Raw genomic sequence first — 23,989 nt, 5'->3', positions numbered from 1 at the left:
GGAAGAAGAGATACTCTGTCTTAACCAATGTCCTTGTAAATTAGAATCTCATCTGCCAGGTTTGATGCATGATACAGGATGCTTGGGGCTGGTGCACTGGGATGAACCAGAGGGATGGGATGGGGAGGGAGGTGGGAGTGGGGTTCAAGATGGGGAACACATGTACACCCGGGGCAGAATCATGTTAATGTATGGCAAAACCAATACAATAATGTAAAGTAAAAAAAAAAAAAAAAAAGAATCTCATCTGACAAAATATTCCTACTCATGCTTTATTCTCCTAATTATATAAAGGAAATATCTGTGCTAGTCTTGATTTGATTAAACAAAAACTGTCACTCATCCCACCCACCAACCATCTATTGTTTTCCTGGAAACATAAATCTTTTTATTTTTCATTTTTTTTTATTGGAGGCAAATTACCTTACATTAATATATTGTTTGGTTTTGCCATACATTGACATGAATTCGCCCCGGGTGTACATGTGTTCCCCTTCTTGAACTCCCCTCCCACCTTCCTCTTCCCCATATCCTCCCTTCAGGTCATCCCCGTGCACCAGCCCCAAGCATCCTGTATCATGCATCGAACCTGGAGTGGTGATTCATTTCACATATGATAATATACATGCTCCAATGCCATTCTCCCAGATCATCCCACCTTCACCCTCTCCCACACCCCAAAGACTGTTCTATATGCCTATGTCTCTTTTGCTGTCTCGTATACAGGGTTAAGTTTACCATCTTTCTAAATTCCATATATATGCGTTAGTATACTGTATTGGTGTTTTACTTCCTGACTTACTTCACTCTGTATAATGGGCTCCAGTTTCATCCACCTCATTAGAACTGATTCAAATGCATTCTTTTTGATGGCTGAAAAATACTCCATTGTGTATATGTACCAAAGCTTTCTTATCCATTCATCTTCAGACGGACATCTAGGTTGCTTCCATGTCCTGGCTATTATAAACAGTGCTGCAATGAACATTGGAGTACATGTGTTTCTTTCAATTCTGGTTTTCTTGGTGTGTATGCCCAGGAGTGCGATTGCTGGATCATATGGCAGTTCTATTTCCAGTTTTCTGAGGAATCTCCACACTGTTCTCCATAGTGGCTGTACTAGTTTGCATTCCCACCAACAGTGCAAGAGGGTTCCCTTTTCTCCACACCCTCTCCAGCATTTATTGCTTGTAGACTTTTGGATAGCAGCCATTCTGACTGGTGTGAAATAAGTAACTAAATCTCTCATTTTGCTGAGGATTTGATGCTCAGTATGATATGCATGAAAGGAGAATCATTGAGTGTCAGAGGAAGATACGCGCAAATATAGGAAGTGCGGTGAGAAGACCCTTGTATTGATCAGGAAGCTGCACACTTTCTTTCTAAGCTTGGTTACAAAGTCAAATACAGTTTCTGCAGGAAACAAATCTGATTACGACCTTTTCAGAGGAGAACATTATGGCCAAGAGCATGAATGTCAGTAATAAGTGCCACCAGTGTAACACTTAGCCTTTGCAAGCACTGTCCTAAGTGCTTTAAATATATAAGCTCATTTAATCCTCATAACATCCCCACAAGATAGATTATTATTTTTCTCCTCATTTCTTCAGAGGAAGAATGTGAGAGACACATTTAGAAACTTACAGAAGCATACTCAGCTAATAAGTTGCAGAGTTAAGACTTGTGCCAGGCCGTTCTGATATAGTCTGTGGGTTTCACCACAGTATCTTGATACATAAACTCACTTAAGTTTGAATATTTCCAGTACCATTTATTTTCTGTGTAATCATGGACAATTTCCTCAAAGCCAATGTTCTTACCTATAACATGAAAATAGGAGTACTGCTATACCCTGAGTCTGCAAAGAGCAGTCAGTGAAAACAGTGCATGTCAAGTGTTTGCACAGAGCCTGGATGTGACAACCACTCCAGAAATGGTATCGCTGAAGTCACCGTCATCAATGCCATGGACGACAACTTCCATTTATTGGATCTGAGGACCCGAGTATGTCGTCAGGTGTTCTGTCTTTGTTTTTGTTCTTTTACGTCCTAATATCATGAAGTGGTGGACCTGGGCGAGTTATTAAAGGGTCACCTAGACCAGCTCCAAGCATATCAACCCAAATGTCACTGTTTCATGTGCTTAAACTCCTGCATGAGATTAAAATTGCTTTTCTCATTTAGGCAGATCTCACACTGGGGAAGTGCTGTTGATTGCAGGAATGCATCTGAGCTGAAAGTTTCTTAGACTAGTATTAGGAGAAAACCCAAAAGGGCATCATTCATTCACAAGCAGCTGAGAATTTGTTCCATTACCCACTTCCCTCTTATTTCCTGAAAACACTAAGGCATTTAAAATCATCATTTCCAGTTGTCTCTGTTTTAAAGGCGGTGGATTTAAGACTCACAAAGATGAGGTGAAGATGGTCCAAAGGTGAACTGATGGTTTGTGGTGGAGGTGCAGCTGGAACCCAGGTCACTCAGCACTCCTCTCTGCTTTCTGATGTCACCACCACCAATTAGTAGATAACAGTAGATAAGAGATAATAGTAGATAATCCAATGTCTACTTTCTCTATCACTGGGAAGACAAAGAAAATGCTGTGGCTCACGTTAGGGAGAAAAGCCTCAGAACGAAATAGCTGGCTTGTCGTCTCTGCTTTCCACTAACAATGCTCATCAACATGGTCTCAGAAAATCTTTCTCTTGCCACTGAAAAGGGTGACTTATAAGGTGGGCGAGGTAACGTGATTATCACTGCTCGGCTTCTCTGAAGAATCACTCTTCCCCACGGCATCATTGCTGAAACAGTTCTGGGGCTTGGGTTTTGCCTCATTCACAGGGTAGAACACAGTGTGCTGCCAACATTAATTAGTCCCTTTGAATGCAGTTTTGGTCTCACAAGGAAGAGACTTTCACCTTACTTCCTAAAAGTGCCCAGTGTCCTTCTAGTGTCTAGAGAGTCCACAAGTTGTCAGGAGGAAAAGGGAGTCAGGATATTTCAGGAACAGATATTGGAGGGTTAGTGTCTTTAGGAAAATGCTGACTGGACAACAAGGACAAAGGTTAATAGCATTTATTGATCATCTTCGTGTTCTAAGTGCAGGTCCTTGGTGCTTTCACGTATAGTATCCTTTGTCGTTTACTCCCTAAGTTGTGTCTGACTCTTTGCGACCCCACGGACTGTAATCCACAGGCTCCTCTGTCCATGGAATTCTCCAGGCAGGAATACTGGAGTGGTTTGCCTTTTCCTTTTCCAGGGGATTTTCCCAACCCAGGGATCAAACCCAGGTCTCCTGCATTGCATGGGATTCTTTACCGCTGAGTCACTGGGAAGGCCATATACATACAACATTGTTAAGTAAATATCAATATTACTGTACTTACTGGGCTTTAATAAGAATTAAATAACAAAAGAAAAGCTCTTTGCACAGAGTAAACACACAAATAAGAAAAGGTGTCATAATTATTTCTTTTACACTAGCATTGATTTTTTGATGTTTACCCCATCCTAAGGGTAGGTTCACTACTATGTTCGAATAAAGAAATATTTTAGAGGTTTTCTCGGCTTGAGGCTTAAAGAAAGTCATAAATTAAGGTCAGAAATCTGTTGCCTCCCAAACACACAGAATGAGTGCTTAGGTCAAGACTTTATTCACAGAGAGGGCTCAGTAAACAGCTATTGTCATCAGCGTTACAGTATCGTCACCATCATCACCTTTTTTTCTACATCATCTTGTGACATTCCATGTTTCTTGGGAACTACCACTAGATGTTTAAAAGATAATTTTGAGTTTTTAAATACACAGTTGCTTATATATATATATATATATATTTCAAAATAATCACTCATAGGAGATTATGGCAAAATATCTATTGTTTAAAGCCTTTATAAATACAATGAGAGCTAACCTGATAACAAAATCTTAAGAACATTAGAAATGCAATGCTGGCATCACCTTATGTTCAAATTCCTGGTTGGGAACCCTCTTGAAAACAAGTTTCCGAAGTCTTCCCCCATAAATCACAAACTCTGTACAGAGATTGATCTCTTGGTCTCTCCAACTGAGCTCTTTCTTTTTCTCTTTCTTCTGGAGGATGGAAACAGGATAAAAGGATTCATTATCTGTGAGAGCTTCTGAAATAAGTGCTGCTCAAGCTTCCCTGGTAGCTCAGCTGGTAAAGAATCTGCCTGCAATGCAGGAGATCCCGGTTTGATTCCTGGGTTGGAAAGATCCATTTGAGAAGGGATAGGCTACTCACCCCAGTATTCTTGGGCTTCTCTTGTGGTTCAGCCGATAAAGAAACCACCTGCAATGTGGGACACATGGGTTCAATCCCTGGGTTGGGAAGATCCCCTGGAGAAGGGATAAGCTCCCCACTCCAGTATTCCTGGGCTTCTGTGGTGGTTCAACCGATAGAGAAGCCACCTGCAATATGGGACACATGGGTTTGATCGCTGGGTTGGGAAGATCCCCTGGAGGAGGGAACTGGCTACCCACTCCAGTATTCTGGCCTGGAGAGTTCCATGAACTGTATAATCCATGGGGTAGAAAAGGATCAGACATGACTGAGTGACTTTCACTTTCAAACATCTCATAGCTGATCCCACCGGCTCTCCCATTTGTCACTACAGAGATGTTTAAGTGCAGTCTAATCCCAGAATAGGGAGTTGGTGAGGCACTCGCTGTCAACATTCAGAGAACTTTTTATTGGCTGAGATGACACATTTTGGAGTGAAGTGAGGCTGGGATGGATGTTTGGTCTCCCTGCTGTCCTGGTTTGTGAATAACAGTAGCGGTGCTCTTGGGCTCCTCTGTTAGGAACCACTGTCCCCAGCATAGTTTATGCTCTTGTGGAATCTCTGAAAGTTGAAACGAAGTCTGAGCAATTTTTGTTAATTTTTAGCTGACTCAGTTTTCCTCTTGAAGTCATTTAATCTGCACAATTTAAGGAAGCATGTAATGTTATTTTCCTGTTTGTTGTTGTTGCTTAGCTGCGATGGTCCTGACTCTTTGAGGCCCCAAGGACTGCAGCCCACCAAGCTCCTCTGTCCATGAGATTCTCAGGCAAGAACACTGGAGTGAGTTGCCCAGTCCTCTTTCTCCAGCGGATCTTCCCAAACCAGGGATCGAACCTGTGTCTCCTGCTTGGCAGGCAGATCTTTACTACTGAGCCACCTGGGAAATTCTATTTTTTTTTTTTTTAATTAAAGATGAAAAAAATAGAGAGGTGAAACAATTTGCTAATATTTACTGGAATAATTAATGCTGGAGACAATAAGAAAAATTAAGCCTATTTTGTCCAAAGCACTTAATCTCTGGCTATTTTTGAATCTCTTAGAATTTCATTATGTACATGGTATGGATTCTTTAGCTCAGATTTGTGATTTTGTGCTGTTCCATGACAGTTCCATGACTTGTTCTTAAATCACTGGAAAGTTCCGATAGCTGCTATTTTTGTCTTCAGAATCTTCTTTTCCTTTGTCTGTGTCTAAAACCAGACTTTAATGTATAGATATTTTCTGCCTTAGCTCTATGGACTTTATGCTTAAAATTATGCTTATTTTATGCCATCCAATTCTGTTTCTAATTCTTTTTGTAAACTCTTGTATACTACAGGGAATGATGAAATGTAATTTTCAAAAAGTACTTTTGTGTGCAAGTGTTATCTTTTTGGGATTGTGATAAGTAAAAAATTCTTTTTATTGCTGTGTTTATTTTATTGATAAGCCTCTCAAACCTAGAAAGATCAGAAAAAGTGTATAAATGTACTTTTTGAAAACTTAGTTCCTACTGTTCTGTCCTTTTTTCATGTGTAGTTGTTTTCCCGCTTTTAAAATGAAACTTCACTCTAGCTATGGTGCTGGGTGTAACGAGTGCTCAAGAATATTGCTGTTGATCTGTTTCATACCCACAGTCAGGGCAACATTGTGACTTTTGTGAACCCTTGGCACTTTCATCTTCTCGGGTCTTCTCCTCCATCAAAATGTTAAAAATTATCTTTTCTGACTGCATTGCTATATAGATGACTATAATCTAAGCTGCATTTAGATTATATTAATTTTTTTCTTTCTGTTGTAAAAGAAATTAAAACATTTCATGGCCTCCTAAAACTATCGTGGGTTCTTGGCACTGTGTCTGCTATGCCTTCTGAATATCAACCCTGGCTTACAATGTATGAACCCCTAGAGAAAATTGATCCAGACGGAAGAATCAACCCAGTTCAATCAATTAAGAAGGGGGAAAAATTTCGGTAAAATATCACTAGATTTTCCTTTTTTTTGCCTAAATACTCCACACAAGGTTTATTCATCATCAGTTTTCATTATTTGTCCCCAGAGCCTCTTCATGACACTTTTCACTTCTGCATTTCTCAGGGTGTAGATTAAAGGGTTCAGCATAAGAGTTCCTATGGTGCAAAACACAGTCACAGCTTTGTCAACGGGGAAGGAGGTCGTGGGTCTCAGGTAGAGGAACGAACAAGGTACAAAGAATAAGATGACAACTGTGACATGAGAGGCACAGGTGGACAGGGCTTTGCCACGCCCTTCAGAGCTATGAGTCCTCAGGGAGCGCAGGATGACAACATAGGAAGCAACCAGCATTGAGAAAGTTAGCAAACACAGTGACCCACTGTTGGCAGAAATCAGGGGCCCCAGAGAGTGCGTATCCGTGCAGGCCAGCTCCAGGAGAGGTATTAAATCACACATAAAATGGTCGATGACATTGGGGCCACAGAATGGTAACTGAACCAGGATCAAAATCTGGATCCCTCCATGGAGAAAGCCCAAAGCCCCAGCCGTTCCAACCAGGAGAGCACACACAGGTCGACTCATGACGGTCAGGTAGTGCAGGGGCTTACAGATGGCCACATAGCGGTCATAGGCCATGACAATCAGCAAGACAATCTCGGCTCCAGCAAAGAAATGTTCAGCAAAGACCTGAGTCATGCAGCCACTGAAGGAAATGGTGTTCTTTCCAGAGACCAAGTCAAAGATCAACTTGGGTGCTATGGAGGAAGCATAGAAACCATCTATCATGGACAAATAGGACAGAAAATAGTACATGGGAGAACGGAGGGCTGGGCTGGTGCAGATGGTGACAGAGATGAGCAGGTTACCTGCCAGTGTGATCAAGTAGGTGATCAAAAACACGACAAAGAAGAGTTTCTGCAGTCCTGGATTCTGGGTCAGGCCCAGTAGGATGAATTCTGTTACATTGCTCATCGTCTCCATCAATTCATCTTGAGTTGTAAGCGCATAGTGGATCTGGAAAGATCACAGTATTTCTGAGTGATGATATTTTAAATTCTATAGAAAAAATTTCATCATCTCTTTAGCTCGGGTCCCTGGGACTGGTGGAGCTACTCCCTTCACTTACCTCTGATATTTTACAGAGAGTTGTAAAGAAGAATGGGTGGAGTTTAAATCTCTCCTGATTCATATAATTTAAATATATCATGACAATACCTTGCAAATACCACAATAAAAGCAAGATTTTTTAAATGAATATTGACATGCAGCCAACTTCTAAATTTTCTTTTTAGCTCAATGTCTCACAGATAGCTTTCTTTTACTCTAGGGGACAAATTTCATTGACAATTCTTTATAAAGTTATATTAATGCTTGTCTATTGGAATGAATATTCATAGGTATATGGACACAATATTTTAAAAATCAACTTTGTATCAGACAGGAAAAGTACCAATCAAACCTTACTCTATACCAGCTGTGTTCTGTGACCTGTTATTCATTTTTTAATTAATGCACACGCACACACAGGGACAGAGCTGCAGATGGAGTTTTTGTCCTTCAAAATGCCAAGAAACTCTCTTTATAACAGCTCTTTGGGCAGTATTCACTCAGCAGCCCCGGATGTTGTGTCTGGCTCAACAAGATAGTTATGCTCACTCTTTCTACATCTTTGAATGTGAACATGTAAGTGGTGCAAAGTTCCCTGAAAAGTTCTCAGTATTTCTGAAACGAGCTTTCTGTGCAATTGTTTTTTCACTGCAGATAGAATAATGCTCCGGATTAGCTATATTACCCTACTCACATTTTGCTATGAAATGATACAAGTCAAGAAGTTTTCCTGAGTTTCCTATTGACCAGACAAAAATGTTAGGAACACCTGAAATGATACAATTTCCCCTTTTGGAATAAGTTTTTATCAATTAAGATGAACTTGAAATTTTCATTCCTAATGTAAAAATAAGAATGCATTCTTTTCTTGGGGAGTGAGCCTGTATATAGGTTTATAAGATAGACTACACGTTGTTCTAACCAAGATCATAAGCTATTTTATTCGTTATCTCTCTTTTCCTCTTCTTCAAAAACATAACCACATATTTTTTCCTCAAAAGTTTCTGGGCACAGAGCTCAGCATTATGATCTCTCAGGTTTCAATAAAGATGAAATAAGATTGTTTAGAGTTTTCAGGAAAGCTTATGCCTGAGCTGTTTTTCTCTCTCCACGACTCCAATGATGGTGATTATGGCCAATCATTCTTCAAAGATTTAACTCACAAATTCTTCAGTGTGGTGGAATGAAAGGCATGAAAAGAGGAAAGAATTTGTAATAATTATAGAGATCTTCAGAATCAATCTATTTAGTGAGACATAAATGTTAATCCCAATTTTATAAAAGTGACTTTAGTGATTCTCAACAGCATCTTGCCTGGGAACATTCCATACAGTATTTTCTATTGACATTTTCACATCATTGTGTCCGAATTCATTTTTAAAGAGAAAGGCTAAGTTTCAATTTACAGTTCAGTTCAGTTCAGTCGCTCAGTCGTGACTGACTCTTTGCAACCCCATGAATCACAGCACGCCAGTTCTCCCTGTCCATCACCAACTCCCGGAGTTCACTCAAACTCATGTCCACAGAGTTGGTGATGCCATCCAGCCATCTCATTCTCTGTCATCCCCGTCTCCTCCCGCCCCCAATCCTTCCCAGCATCAGAGTCTTTTCCAGTGAGTCAACTCTTCGCATGAGGTGGCCAAAGTATTGGAGTTTCAGCTTTAGCATCAATCCTTCCAATGAACACCCAGGATTAATCTCCTTTAGAATGGACTGGTTGGATCTCCTTGCAGTCCAAGGGACTCTCAAGAGTCTTCTCCAACACCACAGTTCAAAAGTATCAGTTCTTCGGTGATCAGCTTTGTTCACAGTCCAACTCTCATATCCATAAATGACCACAGGAAAAACCATAGCCTTGACTCAACGGACCTTTGTTGGCAAAGTAATGTCTCTGCTTTTTAATATGCTATCTAGGTTGGTCAAAACTTTCCTTCCAAGGAGTGAGTGTCTTTTAATTTCATGGCAGTATCTAACTACAAATATTATTTCAGTGAAATGAATTTGGCTAAGTTAACCTTCTTAAATTTGGGGGAAAAGAATTAATTATCACTAACTTGGATCAGTTGGTTGTGGTTTCCTCAGTTTCTAGATTAAATCCAGACATCGCTTTCTTCCCACCAAGCATTTGCCCCACAGCTGCAAATAGACCGTAAACTAACAAGGAGGACAGTGGAATTCTTACGTCTCTAGACAACTCTCCCATTTTCTGGATTTACTCAGAAAACAAGCTGTTTTAGTTAGGAAACTCTGATAGCTTTCAGATTTAATTTTAACTCACTTTCCAGGCTTATTATGAGATTATAAATGCATCTTCCAAGCATATATTATTCAAATGTATACATCACATTTTTCAAATTTGATTCTTCAGAGTAAGAAAAATCTTGTATATGAAATTGTAGAATGTATATGAAAGTAAAAGTATTAGTTGCTTAGTTGTCTTCAACTCTTTGCGACCCAACGGATTGTAGCCCACCAGGCTCCTCTATCCATGGAATTCTCCAGACAAGAATACTGGAGTCGGTTCAATTCACTTAGAGTCTGAAATGGCAACCCACTCCAGTGTTCTTGCCTGGAGAATCCCAGGGATGGGGGAGCCTGCTGGGCTGCTGTCTATGGGGTCGCACAGAGTTGGACACGGCTGAAGCGACTTAGCAGCAGCAGCTTTCTATTATTTAATATAATAATATTGGTTCAATCCCCAGCTAGGGAAGACCCCCTGGAGAAAGAAGTGGCAACACACTCCAGTGTTCCTATCTGGAGAATCCCATGGACAGAGGAGCCTGGTGGGCTACAGTCCATGGGGTCACAAAGAGTTGGACATGACTGAGCAACTGCACTTTCACTTTTGAGGTATAACTGGCAGTTAGATTTTTGAATTTATATTACATTCAAATAAAACTTTCTAAGAACACCACCACACAAGAAGAAAAAAGAATATTCTGAAGAGGATAAAATAGCATATGATGCAACGCGACATCCCCCAGACTTATTTGAAACATTATGATTCACTCTGTTCAGTTCAGTTGCTCAGTTGTGTCGGACCCTTTGCGACCCCATGAACCACAGCACGCAGGCCTCCCTGTCCATCACCAGCTCCCGGAGTCCACCCAAACCCATGTCCATCGAGTTGGTGATGCCATCCAACCATCTCATCTATCGTCCCTTTCTCCTCCTGTCCTCAATCTTTCCCAGCATCAAGGTCTTTTCAAATGAGTCAGCTCTTCGCATCAGGTGGCCAAAGTATTGGAGTTCCAGCTTCAACATCAGTACTTCCAATGAACACCCAGAACTGATCTCCTTTAGGATGGACTGGTTGGATCTCCTTGCAGTCCAAGGGGCTCTCAAGAGTCTTCTCCAACATCACAGTTCAAAAGCATCAATGCTTCGATGCTCAGCTTTCTTTATAGTTGGAGAACTTTTGTCATTTTAGGTTTCAGAAGAATTTTGCAAATCAAGCTCAGTTTAGGGAAGACTATGAAAAATTCTCTAGATCTCTTTAGAAAACAGGTACTTTTAAGGTAAGGAAACTAAAGCATTATAATTTGTTTATCAGCATGTGTTCTGTGCAGTCAGGTGTTTCTAAATTCTGTTTTCAGATTAGCAGCTATATGATGTTATGTACAGACCTTAGTCTTATTGCCCCTAAACTTTCTCACATACAAATTAAGAAAAATAACAGATGGTATGGAGGAATTGAAGAATATTATTATTATATAGGTCAAAATGCTATACTAAAAGTAAAATGTATAACTTTCCACATACTCCAAATTTTTGATGAGTATAAAAGTGAAAAAACAGACATATCATTATTCTTATCCTTAAAATACTTGATTATTATAGTTAGTATTTAGAAAGAACAAAAATAAAGAGAGAAAATAAGGGAATTAAGTAATCAGCTCAAGAGGTTAGAAAAGCAACTAATTGTATTCAGAAAAAGTTGAATGCAGAAATCAGTATATTAAATAGTAGAAAGCTAGTAGACTATAAATGAATTCAAATTTTTTTTAGAAAAATATGAATGAAATAAAGGAGCAGATAAGCTCAATAAGAGGTAAGTATGGTCAAACTGTAAAAGGTCATTATTTTTAAAGAAAATTTGAAGAAATATTATGTGTAGTTCATAAATTATTTTTTAACAACTGAATAGATACTTTTCAAATAAAGCCTATCTTTTATGCCATCACCAAATAAAGAGAAAAAGAGATAGAAAAAAAGGGTAGCATGCATTAAAGACTTTCAGTAAAACAGATTTCTTCAAAAACAGAAAATCAAAAGAACAAATATATATATATCTCATCTCTAGGTGGGGAAGAGCATTTTAAGCAAAATTCAGTGGTATAAAAACTAGGACAAAGCTAACAGATTTAACTGCATAAAGGTACAGAACACATTGGAAAACTATTTGCAACAAGTATGATAGATCACTATTATCATAGATGTAGTTTTTGCAAAAAAAAGTTCTACCTACACAATTATAAAAATTAACAAAACTTTTTAATAAAAAGAAAATTCTAGAAAAAACACTAGATCCCTTAAAAAAAATCCCTGTTTCATAAGCCATCAAGGAAATGCAATTTACAAACAGTGAAATACTTTAAATTGGAAAATGAGCAGAAGTTTATGATAGTTATATTAGTACTGTGTTGATGTAAAATATTCTGGAAAAAAGTTTGACTTTGTATAATCAGGGCTTTATAGTCAGGTCATGCCCCTTGATCCAGTACTCCTTATTCTTCAAAATCTATTCTGTATAAAGATTATGGACAAAAACTGTGTACACAGGCTATATTTCATATTTTGTATGATAATGAAAAAGTGAAAACAATTGAAATGTCTACATAAAGAGGGACAAGTAAGCAAATTATAGTTATGAAATATCAGGTGAACGTTGAGGCTATTTACAAGAAAAATTAATGGTGTGAAAAAATTCTTCCAACATAATATTAAGTAGAAAACACAAGATACTAGACAATTTCTTTATTATGATCTAAATGGTCCAAAATGACATATAAAGATAGAAAAGTACCTGAAAGAAATACTCTAGAGACTAGTAATGCTTATTTGGATTATGGATTTAAGATAAATTTTGTATTCTTTTAAAATTTTTCTGATCTGAATTTCCTACAAAGAGAATATGTTACCTTTATAATAAGAAAAATAATTTAATAAAAGATAATCTGTGTGACTCCTTTTCTCAGTATGTTGGTCACTATTTATAAAAATCTGTGACAGTAGAAACGGATGTTTAAACCTACTGCTGCTGCTGCTAAGTTGCTTCAGTCGTGTCCGACTCTGTGTGACCCCATAAACGGCAACCCACCAGGGTCTTCAGTCCCTGGGATTTTCCAGCAAGAACACTGGAGTGGGCTGCCATTTCCTTCTCCAATGCATGCATGCATGCTAAGTTGCTTCAGTTGTGTCCGACTGTGCGACCCCATGGACAGCAGCCCACCAGGCTCCTCCATCTACAGGGTTCTCCAGGCATGAATACTGAAGTGTTTAAACCTAACTCACCTGTAATTTGAATACCCTAGTATGAGATGGTTGGCATCACCGATTCAATGGACATGAACTTGGGCACTTTCTGGGAGATGTTGAAGGACAGGGAAGATTGGCCTGCTGCAGTCCATGGGGTCGCAAAGAGCTGGGCATGGTGACTGAACAACAACGAAGTATCACCTTGAGAAAACGTGATAAAGAAACCACAGATTGTACTTACCTCTCCGGATGCATTTGGGAAATAAGTGGCATGCTCATTTCATAGCAAGGTGTTACTTGTAGAGCATAATTTGCTTGGGGGTAACGATCATTGACCTATCAACAACTGCTGCTTTAAAGGTTTGTTCACTTTTTATCTTAAATGAAAATTTCCTTTTCCTTACTTAATGATTTGAAAATGACTGCTGAAAGAGAATTCCTAAATAATGCTGAGTTGATGGACTGGGTTTTAGGTTTGCTTTATTGGCTCATACCATTATGTGAGTGGGGCACACACAGCTCAGCTCAGATAACAAATTTCTTTAGTCTGACACCTTCTGAAGTGTTAGGCTTCAAAAGAAAGTGATGGGAAAAAAGTCTAACCATTGGAGGAAATTTCCATTTATGCCATCTTACTATACGTTTGTCAGTCTTTCTTGTGCCCAGATGAAGTGTATTAAAAAGAGCCACTTGACCTGAGATCTATCCTGACTCAAAGCCCTGGAAATAGCACACTGTTAAAGTAGAAAAATTAGGAATTGCAAGCACCATAAAATCAGCAACAAATAAAAGTTGATTTGAAGTAGCAATTCCCTGAGGTTAGCCCTTTCAAATCTTTTTCTTACTAAGCCTGTGCTCAGCCTATAGATGTCTTCCTTTGTTCCTAGGAGTCTGGATCCAAATGTTTTAGAGACTCAAAACCACACAGCTTCTGTGATCCAGGGATGGTTATGCTTATATAGTCTTCCTGGGTTCATCTTCACCAACACTTTCAAGTGTGTTTACAGGGAAATATTTAAATAAGTATTACTCTAGTGCAAGGAGTTAGGGAGTCTCCGATCTCTCAATTCCCAGAGGATTAGAACTAGCAGCTTCAACCAAGATGGCAGCCAAATCAGTTTATCCATTCTCCCTTGTGGCCATGACATCTCTGATTAAGAAGACGAGGGAGAGGCATCTGGGCTGGGTTTGCAGCCCCTCTATGAGTGTGTTTAGAAAATGATCTTGGACTCTGGGACCCAAGGACAGAAGGTCCTAGTCATGGGATAATCGATGCATGAGCTCCCTAGTGTTCATCAGTTCAGTTTGGTTCAGTCACTCAGTCGTGTCCAATTCTCTGCAACCCCATGAACCGCAGCATGCCAGGCCTCCCTGCCCATCACCAAAAGAGCCTTATTCATACCTGTCTGACAGAGTTATAGGGGGGATTGAGGAAGATAACATGTGGAAATATCTAAGTCCCTGCAAAACTGCTATTCTACTGCTAATGCCCTGTAGATAAAGGCATGTAGGCTAGATTGGCTAAGACTGTAAAGTATTTGCCTGCAATGCAGGGGATCTGGGTTCAGTCCGTGGGTTGAGAAGGTGCCCTGGAGAAGGGAATGGCAACCCAATCCAGTATTCTCGCCTGGAGAATTCCATGGACAGAGGAGCCTAGGGGGCTACAGTCCTTGGGATTGCAAAGAGTCAGATGACTGAGCAACTGCAAGGCTAGAGAAACTGCTTTTAGTGACCAAATAGTGGATCATGATTAACTGTGAGAGTTTGGCTGCCGCTTCTCTTTGCTAACTATGTGATCTTGGGCAAGTTCCTCAGCCTCTTTCTTTATACTGAGTTCTCACACTTGTAGAAGAGGGCGATAGGAGTGCCTGTCACAGGATATCGTGGGGTTTCTACGAGTTAGCACATGTAAAGTGCTTACAGCGGTGCTTGGCGTAAAGCAAAAGCTCATTGGTGTCTGTTGTCACTTTCTGTATAGGAAACCAGAGCACATGGCTTGACTGATTCACATTTCTGGAAAGAACTGTCTCAACTCACATACATGGATTCTTTATTCTTATGGTGTTAGGAGCCCTAACATCTGAGTAGCTGTGATAGGCCTGAGATCTTGCTTAGGCCTAAGTTTCAATTTCCTGGAGATAGGGTGGAGGCTGGGTTCATAGAAACTCCTCCCTAAGAAGATCCTGCCGGCGCCAAGAATTAAGAAACTCCTCCCTAGAAAAATCCCGCCGGCGCCAAAATTGGGCCAATCAGAAGAAAAAGGGAAATCCCCCAGAGAAAACCCTGCGCGGGTATAAACTGGCCAATGAGCTTCCGCGCGCGCATGAATTGGCCAATGAGCTTCCGCCAGCTTCATCTTTTAAACAGAAATAGGTGCTTATGTAACCTGAGACTATAAAAACCGCTGTAAGCTGGGCTCGGGGCTCTTGTCCGCATTCCACTGCACTGGGAGGGGCAGGAGCCCTAGCTCGAGCTAGAAATAAACCCCATTCTTGCTTTTGCATTGCTGCGAGTGTCTTATTCTACCAGTTAAGGGGGACCGGACTCAGGGCATAACATTTGGGGGCTCGTCCGGGATCCCCCTGACTGGCGAGAATAACGCTCTCCCGGCAGAAGGGGTTCATCAGCCCGGAGGAGGGCTGATAACAGCACTGGTGCAAGGTCTGTTCAGGGGCGATCGCCGTAGCCAGCGTAAGGCCGAGGCCCAGCATTCACGCTGGAAGGCAGCTGGATTTGCAAGGTCTGTTCAGGGGCGAATTGGTCGCCGTAGCCACAGTAAGGCCGAGGCCCAGCATTCGCGCTGGAAGGCAGCTGGCTCTGCGGGAGAGAGGAGGTCTCTCCCGATCCGGAATCTGGTGGGCAGTAGACGCCCTTCGGTAAGGTTACTTTAAACTGCAGGAAGCCTCAGAGGTCTCAGAGATCTAGTAGTGTGTTTTCGGCCGAAGTTTGTCTGTCCTCAGTTTGTCATGTTTTCGTGTGTGCCGGCATTGTCTCTGTCTCTCTCCTGTGTCTGTTCTCTGCCGTAATCTATTCTGTGGTCATGGGTCAAGGAAGCTCTACCCCGCTCTCCCTCATGATGGATCATTTCTCTGACTTTAAATCTAGGGCGCGAGACTTGTCTCTGCTGGTGAAGAGGAATAAGCTGGTGACGCTCTGCTCCTCGGAGTGGCCCACTTTTAATGTCGGGTGGCCGAAGGAAGGAACCTTCAGCCTGCCCATCATCCGGGCTGTCGGGGGGAAGGTTCTCGCGCCCGGCTCCTCTGGCCACCCGGACCAGATGCCTTATATCCTAGTCTGGCAAGATCTGGTGGAAAACCCACCAGCATGGATGAAACCTTTTGTTTCCCCAGCGACGCAGGTCCCACAGGTCTTGGTCTTGGAAGCTCCAGACGAAAAGAAGACTGAGAGCCGTGGAAACCGAGCTCCAACTCCCCCCGTGCTCCAAGACTTCACTCTACCCTGACCTGATTGACCTAGATTCTGAGCTTCCCCCCCCCACTTATTTACCCCCTCCTTTGCCCCCTCAGGTACCCCAAGTATCGTCTGGGGAGCCAGGGAGGGGCAGTGAGCCTTCGGCCCCGCCCCGAGAGGGGGGCCCAGCCCTCGGGACGCCCGGAAGGACAAGGGAACTTTCGGTCCCGGCAGGTGGCTTGGATCAGGAAGGCCCCACCTCCACTGCTTGGGCGCTACCTGTTCGGGCGGGGCCAGCCCGCCAGGATGGGGAGTGTACTTATCAGTACTGGCCCTTTTCCACCAACGACTTATACAATTGGAAAACCCAGACACCCTCATTTTCGGAGAGACCCCAGGGACTTATTGACCTCTTAGAATCTATCCTTTTCACCCATAATATCACCTGGGATGACTGTCAGCAGCTGTTACAGGTGCTCTTCACCACGGAAGAATGGGAGCGGATCCTATCGGAAGCTCGGAAACATGTCCCGGGTGTAGACGGAAGGCCTACCATGCAGCCGAACCTAATTGATGAGGGATTTCCATTGGCCCGGCCCCAGTGGGACTTTGAACGTGCGGAAGGTAGGGAGCGTCTCCAAGTGTACCGCCAGACTCTTATGGCAGGCCTCTGAGCAGCTGCCCGGAGACCAACGAATTTGGCTAAGGTAAATTTGGTGAGACAGGAGCCTACAGAGAGCCTGGCAGCATTTCTAGAAAGACTAATGGAAGCTTTTAGGCAGTATACCCCCATGGACCCGCAGGCGGATGAGACCTGTGCGGCTATCATCCTAGCTTTTGTGAATCAGGCGGCTCCAGACATTAGGAGGAAATTGCAGAAAATAGACAGATTGGGAGAGAAGACGATTCAGGAGCTGCTAAGGGCTGCAGAAAGGGTATATAATAATAGAGAGACCCCTGAGGAGAGGGAAGAACGGATTAGGAGGGAAGAAAGGGAAAGCAGGGCAGAAGAAAATCGTAGAAATCAGCAAGAGTTAGCTCGCATATTCTTTGCGGGAGCCAAAGGTGGTCAGGAGAATTGGCAAATCAGAGACGCCAGACCAAAGGGAAAGGAAAAACTAAAAAGAGATCAATGTGCCTGTTGCAAGGAAAAAGGACACTGGAAAAATGAATGTCCCAGGAGAGGCCAAAAAGAGAGATCGGGCAAAAGTGAGACCTCTGCCCCGGCGACTCGCATTCTATATACTGGGGAAGAGAGTGACTAGGGGAGTCAAGACTCGGTGCCCCTCCCCGAGTCCTGGGTAACTATTGCAGTGGAGGGGAAACCGGTCGGCTTTATGGTAGACACTGGAGCCCAGTACTCGGTCCTTAATCGAAGAGAAGGACCCCTGTCCAAAAGGACAAGCTGGGTACAAGGGCCCACCGGGACAAAGCAATACCAATGGACTACTAAACGACAGGTGGACTTGGGAGCAAAGTGGGTGTCCCACTCGTTCTTAGTCATACCAGAATGCCCGGCACCCTTGTTAGGAAGAGACTTGTTGTCTAAAGTCAACGCCCAGATTCATTTTGCCCCCGGAGGGATCTCTGTTACTGATGGGACGGGACATCCAATCCAAGTCTTGTCGCTCGCTCTGAAAGATGAATACAGGTTGTATCTGCCAATGCCCTCCCCAGATATCAACCCTACGGTCCAACCTTGGGTTCAGCGCTATCCTTCAGCATGGGCCGAGACTGCTGGGGTGGGATTAGCCAAACAGAGACCCCCCATCATCGTTGAGTTAAGGGCGAATGCCACTCCTGTGAGGGTGAAACAATACCCTATGAGTCAGGAGGCCCGGCAGGGAATCACGCCCCATATCCAGAGACTGCTGAACACGGGAATCCTCAGGCGGTGTCGGTCACAATGGAATACTCCCTTATTGCCAGTGAGAAAACCGGGGGGGACTGACTATAGGCCAGTCCAAGACCTCCACGAAGTCAACAAGAGGGTAAATGACATTCATCCTACGGTCCCTAACCCTTACACCCTCTTGAGCGGCCTGTCCCCAGACTGTGTTTGGTATACAGTCTTAGACCTGAAAGATGCTTTTTTCAGCCTTCCCCTGGCACCCCAGAGCCAAGAAATCTTTGCCTTCGAATGGACTGATGGAGACAATCAAACCACTGGACAGTTAACCTGGACTCGCCTCCCGCAGGGATATAAGAACTCGCCGACACTGTTTAATGAGGCCTTAGGTGAGGACTTGCGTGAGTACCGGGCTGAACACCCAGACATCATTTTATTACAATATGTAGATGACCTCTTATTGGCAGCCAAGACCGAGAAAGCATGCCTGCAGGCCACTGGAGACCTCCTTCGCGCCTTGGGGGAATTAGGGTATAGGGCCAGTGCCAAAAAGGCCCAGATTGCTCAGCAGGAGGTCACCTACCTGGGGTATAAGATTAAGCAGGGGCGACGATGGCTGACCCAAGCCATTAAAGAGACTATCTTGCAGACTCCTGAACCAACCACGCCCCGCCAAGTGAGGGAATTTCTGGGGACTATTGGATACTGCAGACTATGGATTGGGGGTTTTGCTGAAAAAGCTCGGCCCCTCTATGAGGGCAGCAGGGAAAGCAAAGACTGGGTGTGGACTTAGCCGATGAGAAAGGCCTTCCAGGAGCTTCAGCAGGCCCTGTTAGAGGCCCCAGCCCTCGCCCTCCCTGACCCGTCCAAGCCGTTCCAGTTGTTTGTAGACGAGAAGCAGGGAGTGAGAAAAGGAGTCCTGACCCAACAATGGGGACCCTGGAAGCGGCCTGTGGCCTACTTGTCCAAACGACTGGACCCTGTGGCGGCGGGCTGGCCGCCTTGCCTCCGCATCATTGCAGCAACCGTGCTCCTCATCCACGACGCAGACAAGTTGACATATGGACAAAACCTCCTGGTCTACGCTCCCCATGCCATTGAGGGGACTCTCAAACAACCACCGGGTAAGTGGATCACCAACGCCCGCCTAACGCACTATCAGGCCTTGCTACTAGATACCCCCCGGCTGCGTTTCCAGACCCCCTGCTCCCTAAGCCCCGCCACTCTACTGCCAGTCCCCGAATCCCCTGGGCCGATGCATGACTGTGCTGAAGTACTAGCTGATGTTGCGGCACTCCGGGGAGACCTCAGAGACACACCCCTAGGGGATGGCGATCTGGTATGGTTTACGGAAGGGAGCAGTTACGTGGCAGATGGGCAAGGAAGGGCCGGGGCAGCAGTGGTAGATGCTTCCGGGAATGTGATTTGGGCAGACGCCTTACCCGCTGGGACATCAGCCCAAAAGGCAGAATTGATTGCCCTGGCACAGGCGCTCGAGATGGACAAAGGCTGGAGAGTCACCATATATACTGATAGTCGTTATGCCTTTGGTATGGTGCATATCCAAGGACCCATCTACAGAGAAAGGGGCTTTTTGACAGCAGAAGGAAAAGAAATTAAAAACCTGTCTGAGATTCGTAGGCTCCTGGCCGCCATCCACCTTCCTCGAGCGGTGGCCATAGTCCACACCCCGGGACACCAGAAGGGAGAAAACATAGAGGCCCGAGGTAACCGCGCCGCAGATGCGGCGGCACGGAAGGCTGCCGAGGAAGGATATGAGACCCGCGCCCTAACTGTTGGGCTGCCGGCCCCAGGGATGGGATCCCTGCCACCAACCCTAGTACTCCCCTTTGGACCGAGAATGGATCCAAGCCAAAGGCACCAACCCAGAAGACCCAGATGGATGGTGCCGAGATTCAGCTGGAAACTTATTGCTTCCTTCCGACCTGGGATGGCATCTCTGCTCACACCTGCACCAAACCACCCACTTGGGAGAGAAAAACATTGCGTCCCTCCTGCAAACAGCACGTCTTCGGTTTCCTCGACAAAAGGCGATTATACAAGAAATTACTCATTCCTGCAAAGCTTGTCAGATGATGGCACCAGGGAAAAGAAAGGGACAACACACGGGCATAAGGTACCGGGGAATAAGACCAGGACAGCACTGGGAGATAGATTTCACTGAGGTAAGACCAGGCAAGTATGGATATCGATATCTATTAGTCATGGTAGATACATTTTCTGGGTGGGTAGAGGCATACCCCACTAGGAGGGAAACAGCCGTGGTGGTAGGGAAAAAGCTTTTAGAGGAAATAGTGCCTAGGTTTGGGCTGCTGGCCTCTATTGGCTCTGATAATGGACCTGCTTTTGTGAGTAAAGTCGTTCAGGGATTGGTTTCGGCTATGGGGATTGAATGGAAATTACACTGTGAATACAATCCCCAGAGCTCGGGCCAAGTAGAAAGGATGAATCGGACCCTAAAAGAAACTTTGGCAAAATTGGCAATAGAGACTGGCGGGGACTGGGTGACTCTCCTTCCCTATGCTCTTTTCTGGGCACGGAACACCCCCTATAGAATAGGTCTGACCCCCTTTGAGATTGTCTATGGGGCCCCTCCGCCAGCATGTCCCACCTTCGAGGGGAAAGAACCACCCCCGAGCCTAAAAGAGTTCAGAGAAGCAGTTTTAACTCTGGGCAAGTTACATAAACAAGTATGGACTCTAATTAGAAATATTCATGAAAGACAAAACCAGGGAATGGTCCCATTGCATGACATTGGGCCGGGGGAATGTGTATGGGTCAAAAGGCACCAAGCAAAAACCCTAGAACCTAGATGGAAAGGTCCTTATGTTGTCCTTCTCACCACCCCCACCGCTCTAAAGGTTGACGGCATCGGACCTTGGGTACACTGCGACCACGTACGCCTTGCCACCCCAGAAGAACAAGACAACGCCCGGATAGAATGGAAGGCCAGCCGTCACCCGTCAAATCCCCTAAAGCTAAAAATCACGCGACGGAAAGCCCCCTAAGGCTTATGGTCTTACTGCTGATGACCGCCTTCGTCAGCTACGGGACAGCAAGCGGGAACCCACACCAGCCGGTCAAAATCACCTGGAAACTTCGAAACGGGCTGACTGGTGAGATACTCAACTCGACCACCGAAAACCACCCCCCCAACACTTGGTGGCCAGCCCTGTATTTTAACCTCAAAGACATCATAGAAGGTTCAACAGAGACCGGGGGACTTATGCAGGTCAACGGGTTTTGGGCGTGCCTGGGGTATATGAGAAACTGGAGGCAATGTGGGGGGATGCAACATTACTGGTGCAGTTCCTGGTCCTGCGTGACCTCAAATGATGGCAAAAACAGGTGGGATGTTGGGAACAGGGATGGGGTTAACTTCTCATTCGTAAAAAGGGCCCCTAATGGATTTGCACACTCCCTAGGTCCAGACGGGAAAGACAAATATGCTCAGATCAAGGTGATGTTCAACCAGGAGGCAGCCAGAAAACTCCAATGGACTTCAGGGCTTAGCTGGGGGCTCCAGACCACTATGAGGCCCCTATGGCATGGCCCCTACTACGGGGGTATCTTAACCATCCTCCAAACCATAGAACCAGTTGTGATAGAGAGCATAGGCCCCAATCTAGTCAAAAGTCGAAGCCCACCAAAGAAGTCTAAGGCCATTCCCCAGGGCCATGACACTGCAACCCCGGCAGGGGTCTCCCCATCAGACGCCCCTCACCCAAGGACAGAAGAGGCTACCCACGCCCCCATTCGGGGACCAGAAGAGACAGTCCACTCCCCTAGCACGCAGGCTGCAGATCCCTTATGGGGTTTAATTAATGCCGCCTTCACAGCATTAAACCATACCGACCCTAATGCAACCCGCTCTTGCTGGCTCTGCTATAATCTTTACCCCCCTTTTTACAAAGCAATAGGCCTCAATGTTTCTTACACCTTGTCTCACTACTCAGAACGATGTAAGTGGGGAGACCATAAGGTCGGTCTTACCACTAGGGAAGTCTGGGGAAAGGGACTTTGTTTGGGTACCATCCCACTCGAAAAGGCCCCTGTTTGTGCTCAAATCGGCAACATTACAGAGTTAAATGATACCCAATGGATCATTCCGGAGGCAGGGGGCTGGTGGATTTGTTCCCATACTGGGCTGACCCCCTGTTTGCATGCAAAGGTTTTTAATCAGAGTCAGGAGTTCTGTGTTTTGGTCACGGTTATGCCAAAAATTGTCTATCACTCTGAAGAAGTCATGTATTCCCACTGGGGTAGAGGGGAAAATGAACATCTCGGAGAAATGTCAATACAAAAGCGAGAGCCAATCAGTGCTATCACCTTGGCTGCTGTGATGAGCTTTGGGCTGGCAGGAGCAGGGACAGGTATAGCCTCTTTGTCCCTGCAAAACCAAGGACTCACCTCTCTGCGGGCAGCTGTAGATGAAGATCTCACCCGCATTGAAGAGTCTATCAGTCATTTAGAAAAGTCCTTAACCTCACTATCCGAAGTAGTATTGCAAAACAGAAGGGGACTAGACCTGATTTTCTTGCAACAAGGAGGGCTTTGTGCAGCCTTAGGGGAAGAATGTTGCTTTTATGCAGATCACACAGGAGTAGTGAGAGAGTCTATGGCCAAGGTAAGAGAGGGACTAGCCCAGCGAAAACGAGAACGAGAAGCCCAACAGGGATGGTTCGAGTCATGATTTCAGAGCTCGCCTTGGTTGACCACTCTAATCTCCACCTTGTTGGGACCACTCATCATATTAATACTAATACTATCATTCGGCCCCTGTGTCCTAAATAGACTTGTGACATTCATCAAAGAGCGTATCAACACAGTCCAGTTGCTAGTACTTAGACAACAATATCAAACTTTACCCACGGAGGAAGATTCCTCCGTTTGAACAACAGAAAAGGGGGGAGATGTTAGGAGCCCTAACATCTGAGTAGCTGTGATAGGCCTGAGATCTTGCTTAGGCCTAAGTTTCAATTTCCTGGAGATAGGGTGGAGGCTGGGTTCATAGAAACTCCTCCCTAAGAAGATCCTGCCGGCGCCAAGAATTAAGAAACTCCTCCCTAGAAAAATCCCGCCGGCGCCAAAATTGGGCCAATCAGAAGAAAAAGGGAAATCCCCCAGAGAAAACCCTGCGCGGGTATAAACTGGCCAATGAGCTTCCGTGCGCACATGAATTGGCCAATGAGCTTCTGCCAGCTTGATCTTTTGAACAGAAATAGGTGCTTATGTAACCTGAGACTATAAAAACCGCTGTAAGCTGGGCTCAGGGCTCTTGTCCGCATTCCACTGCGCTGGGAGGGGCAGGAGCCCTAGCTCGAGCTAGAAATAAACCCCATTCTTGCTTTTGCATTGCTGCGAGTGTCTTATTCTACCAGTTAAGGGGGACCGGACTCAGGGCATAACAATGGTTGGTAGAATCTGGGCAAACACAGAAATGAAGAGAGAAGGAAGGTTAAGTTTTAAGGTATTGCATACTGATTCATAAGTCATGATAGTTCAGAAAGCTGTGGATGTTCAGCCATCTCTCACTAAAAAAATCTGACCGTGTAGCTGAGTCCTAGAAAGGCTCAGGATTCAGGAGATGTGGATGCAATGAGAACTAACGGATAATGAGCACTCTGCACTCACATCACTGTGCTACATGTGGCGTTTCATCCAACTCTCATGTAATCTCCCTGTGGGAGATGTTAATCCGACTTTATGTCAATGGAAATTGATGCTTACTGTAAGCATTTTTTGACCAAGATCTAAAAGCAAATAATAAGTAGGCCTTGGAGTGAAATGAAAGTTGGTATAATTTCTAAGCTTGAGCTCTAACAGTTATGTTAGTGTGGGCACTGGACATTGATTCCATGATGTGTTT

The 23,989-nt window shown here is 44.3% G+C and overlaps 2 protein-coding genes across 2 annotated transcripts; one reads left to right on the top strand and one right to left on the bottom strand.

The window, feature by feature from the left end:
* Positions 1-6,305: 6,305 nt before the first annotated feature.
* Positions 6,306-7,235, bottom strand: LOC129554075 (olfactory receptor 4C45-like). Its single transcript, XM_055422721.2, has one exon. The coding sequence runs from the start codon at positions 7,233-7,235 to the stop codon at positions 6,306-6,308; it is 930 nt and encodes a 309-aa protein (XP_055278696.2).
* A 639-nt stretch (positions 7,236-7,874) lies between these two features.
* Positions 7,875-21,128, top strand: LOC148775713 (uncharacterized). The gene is given in 4 exon segments (XM_088843415.1): positions 7,875-7,937; positions 16,036-16,275; positions 16,367-20,236; positions 20,697-21,128. Coding segments are annotated over 4 exon segments (4,605 nt in total).
* Positions 21,129-23,989: the final 2,861 nt, after the last annotated feature.

The sequence above is a fragment of the Moschus berezovskii genome, chromosome 14 (genome assembly GCF_049115385.1).
Source record: "Moschus berezovskii isolate FMDL1 chromosome 14, NW_MosBer_1.0, whole genome shotgun sequence".
Taxonomy (NCBI): domain Eukaryota; kingdom Metazoa; phylum Chordata; class Mammalia; order Artiodactyla; family Moschidae; genus Moschus; species Moschus berezovskii.
Note: the sequence above shows the minus strand (reverse complement) of the source record. Positions and strands in the feature narration are given on the sequence as shown.

What these genes read in the sequence shown, in the direction of transcription:
- LOC129554075 (XM_055422721.2), bottom strand. Translation starts at nt 7,235, where the DNA reads ATGGAGACGATGAGCAATGTAACAGAATTCATCCTACTGGGCCTGACC.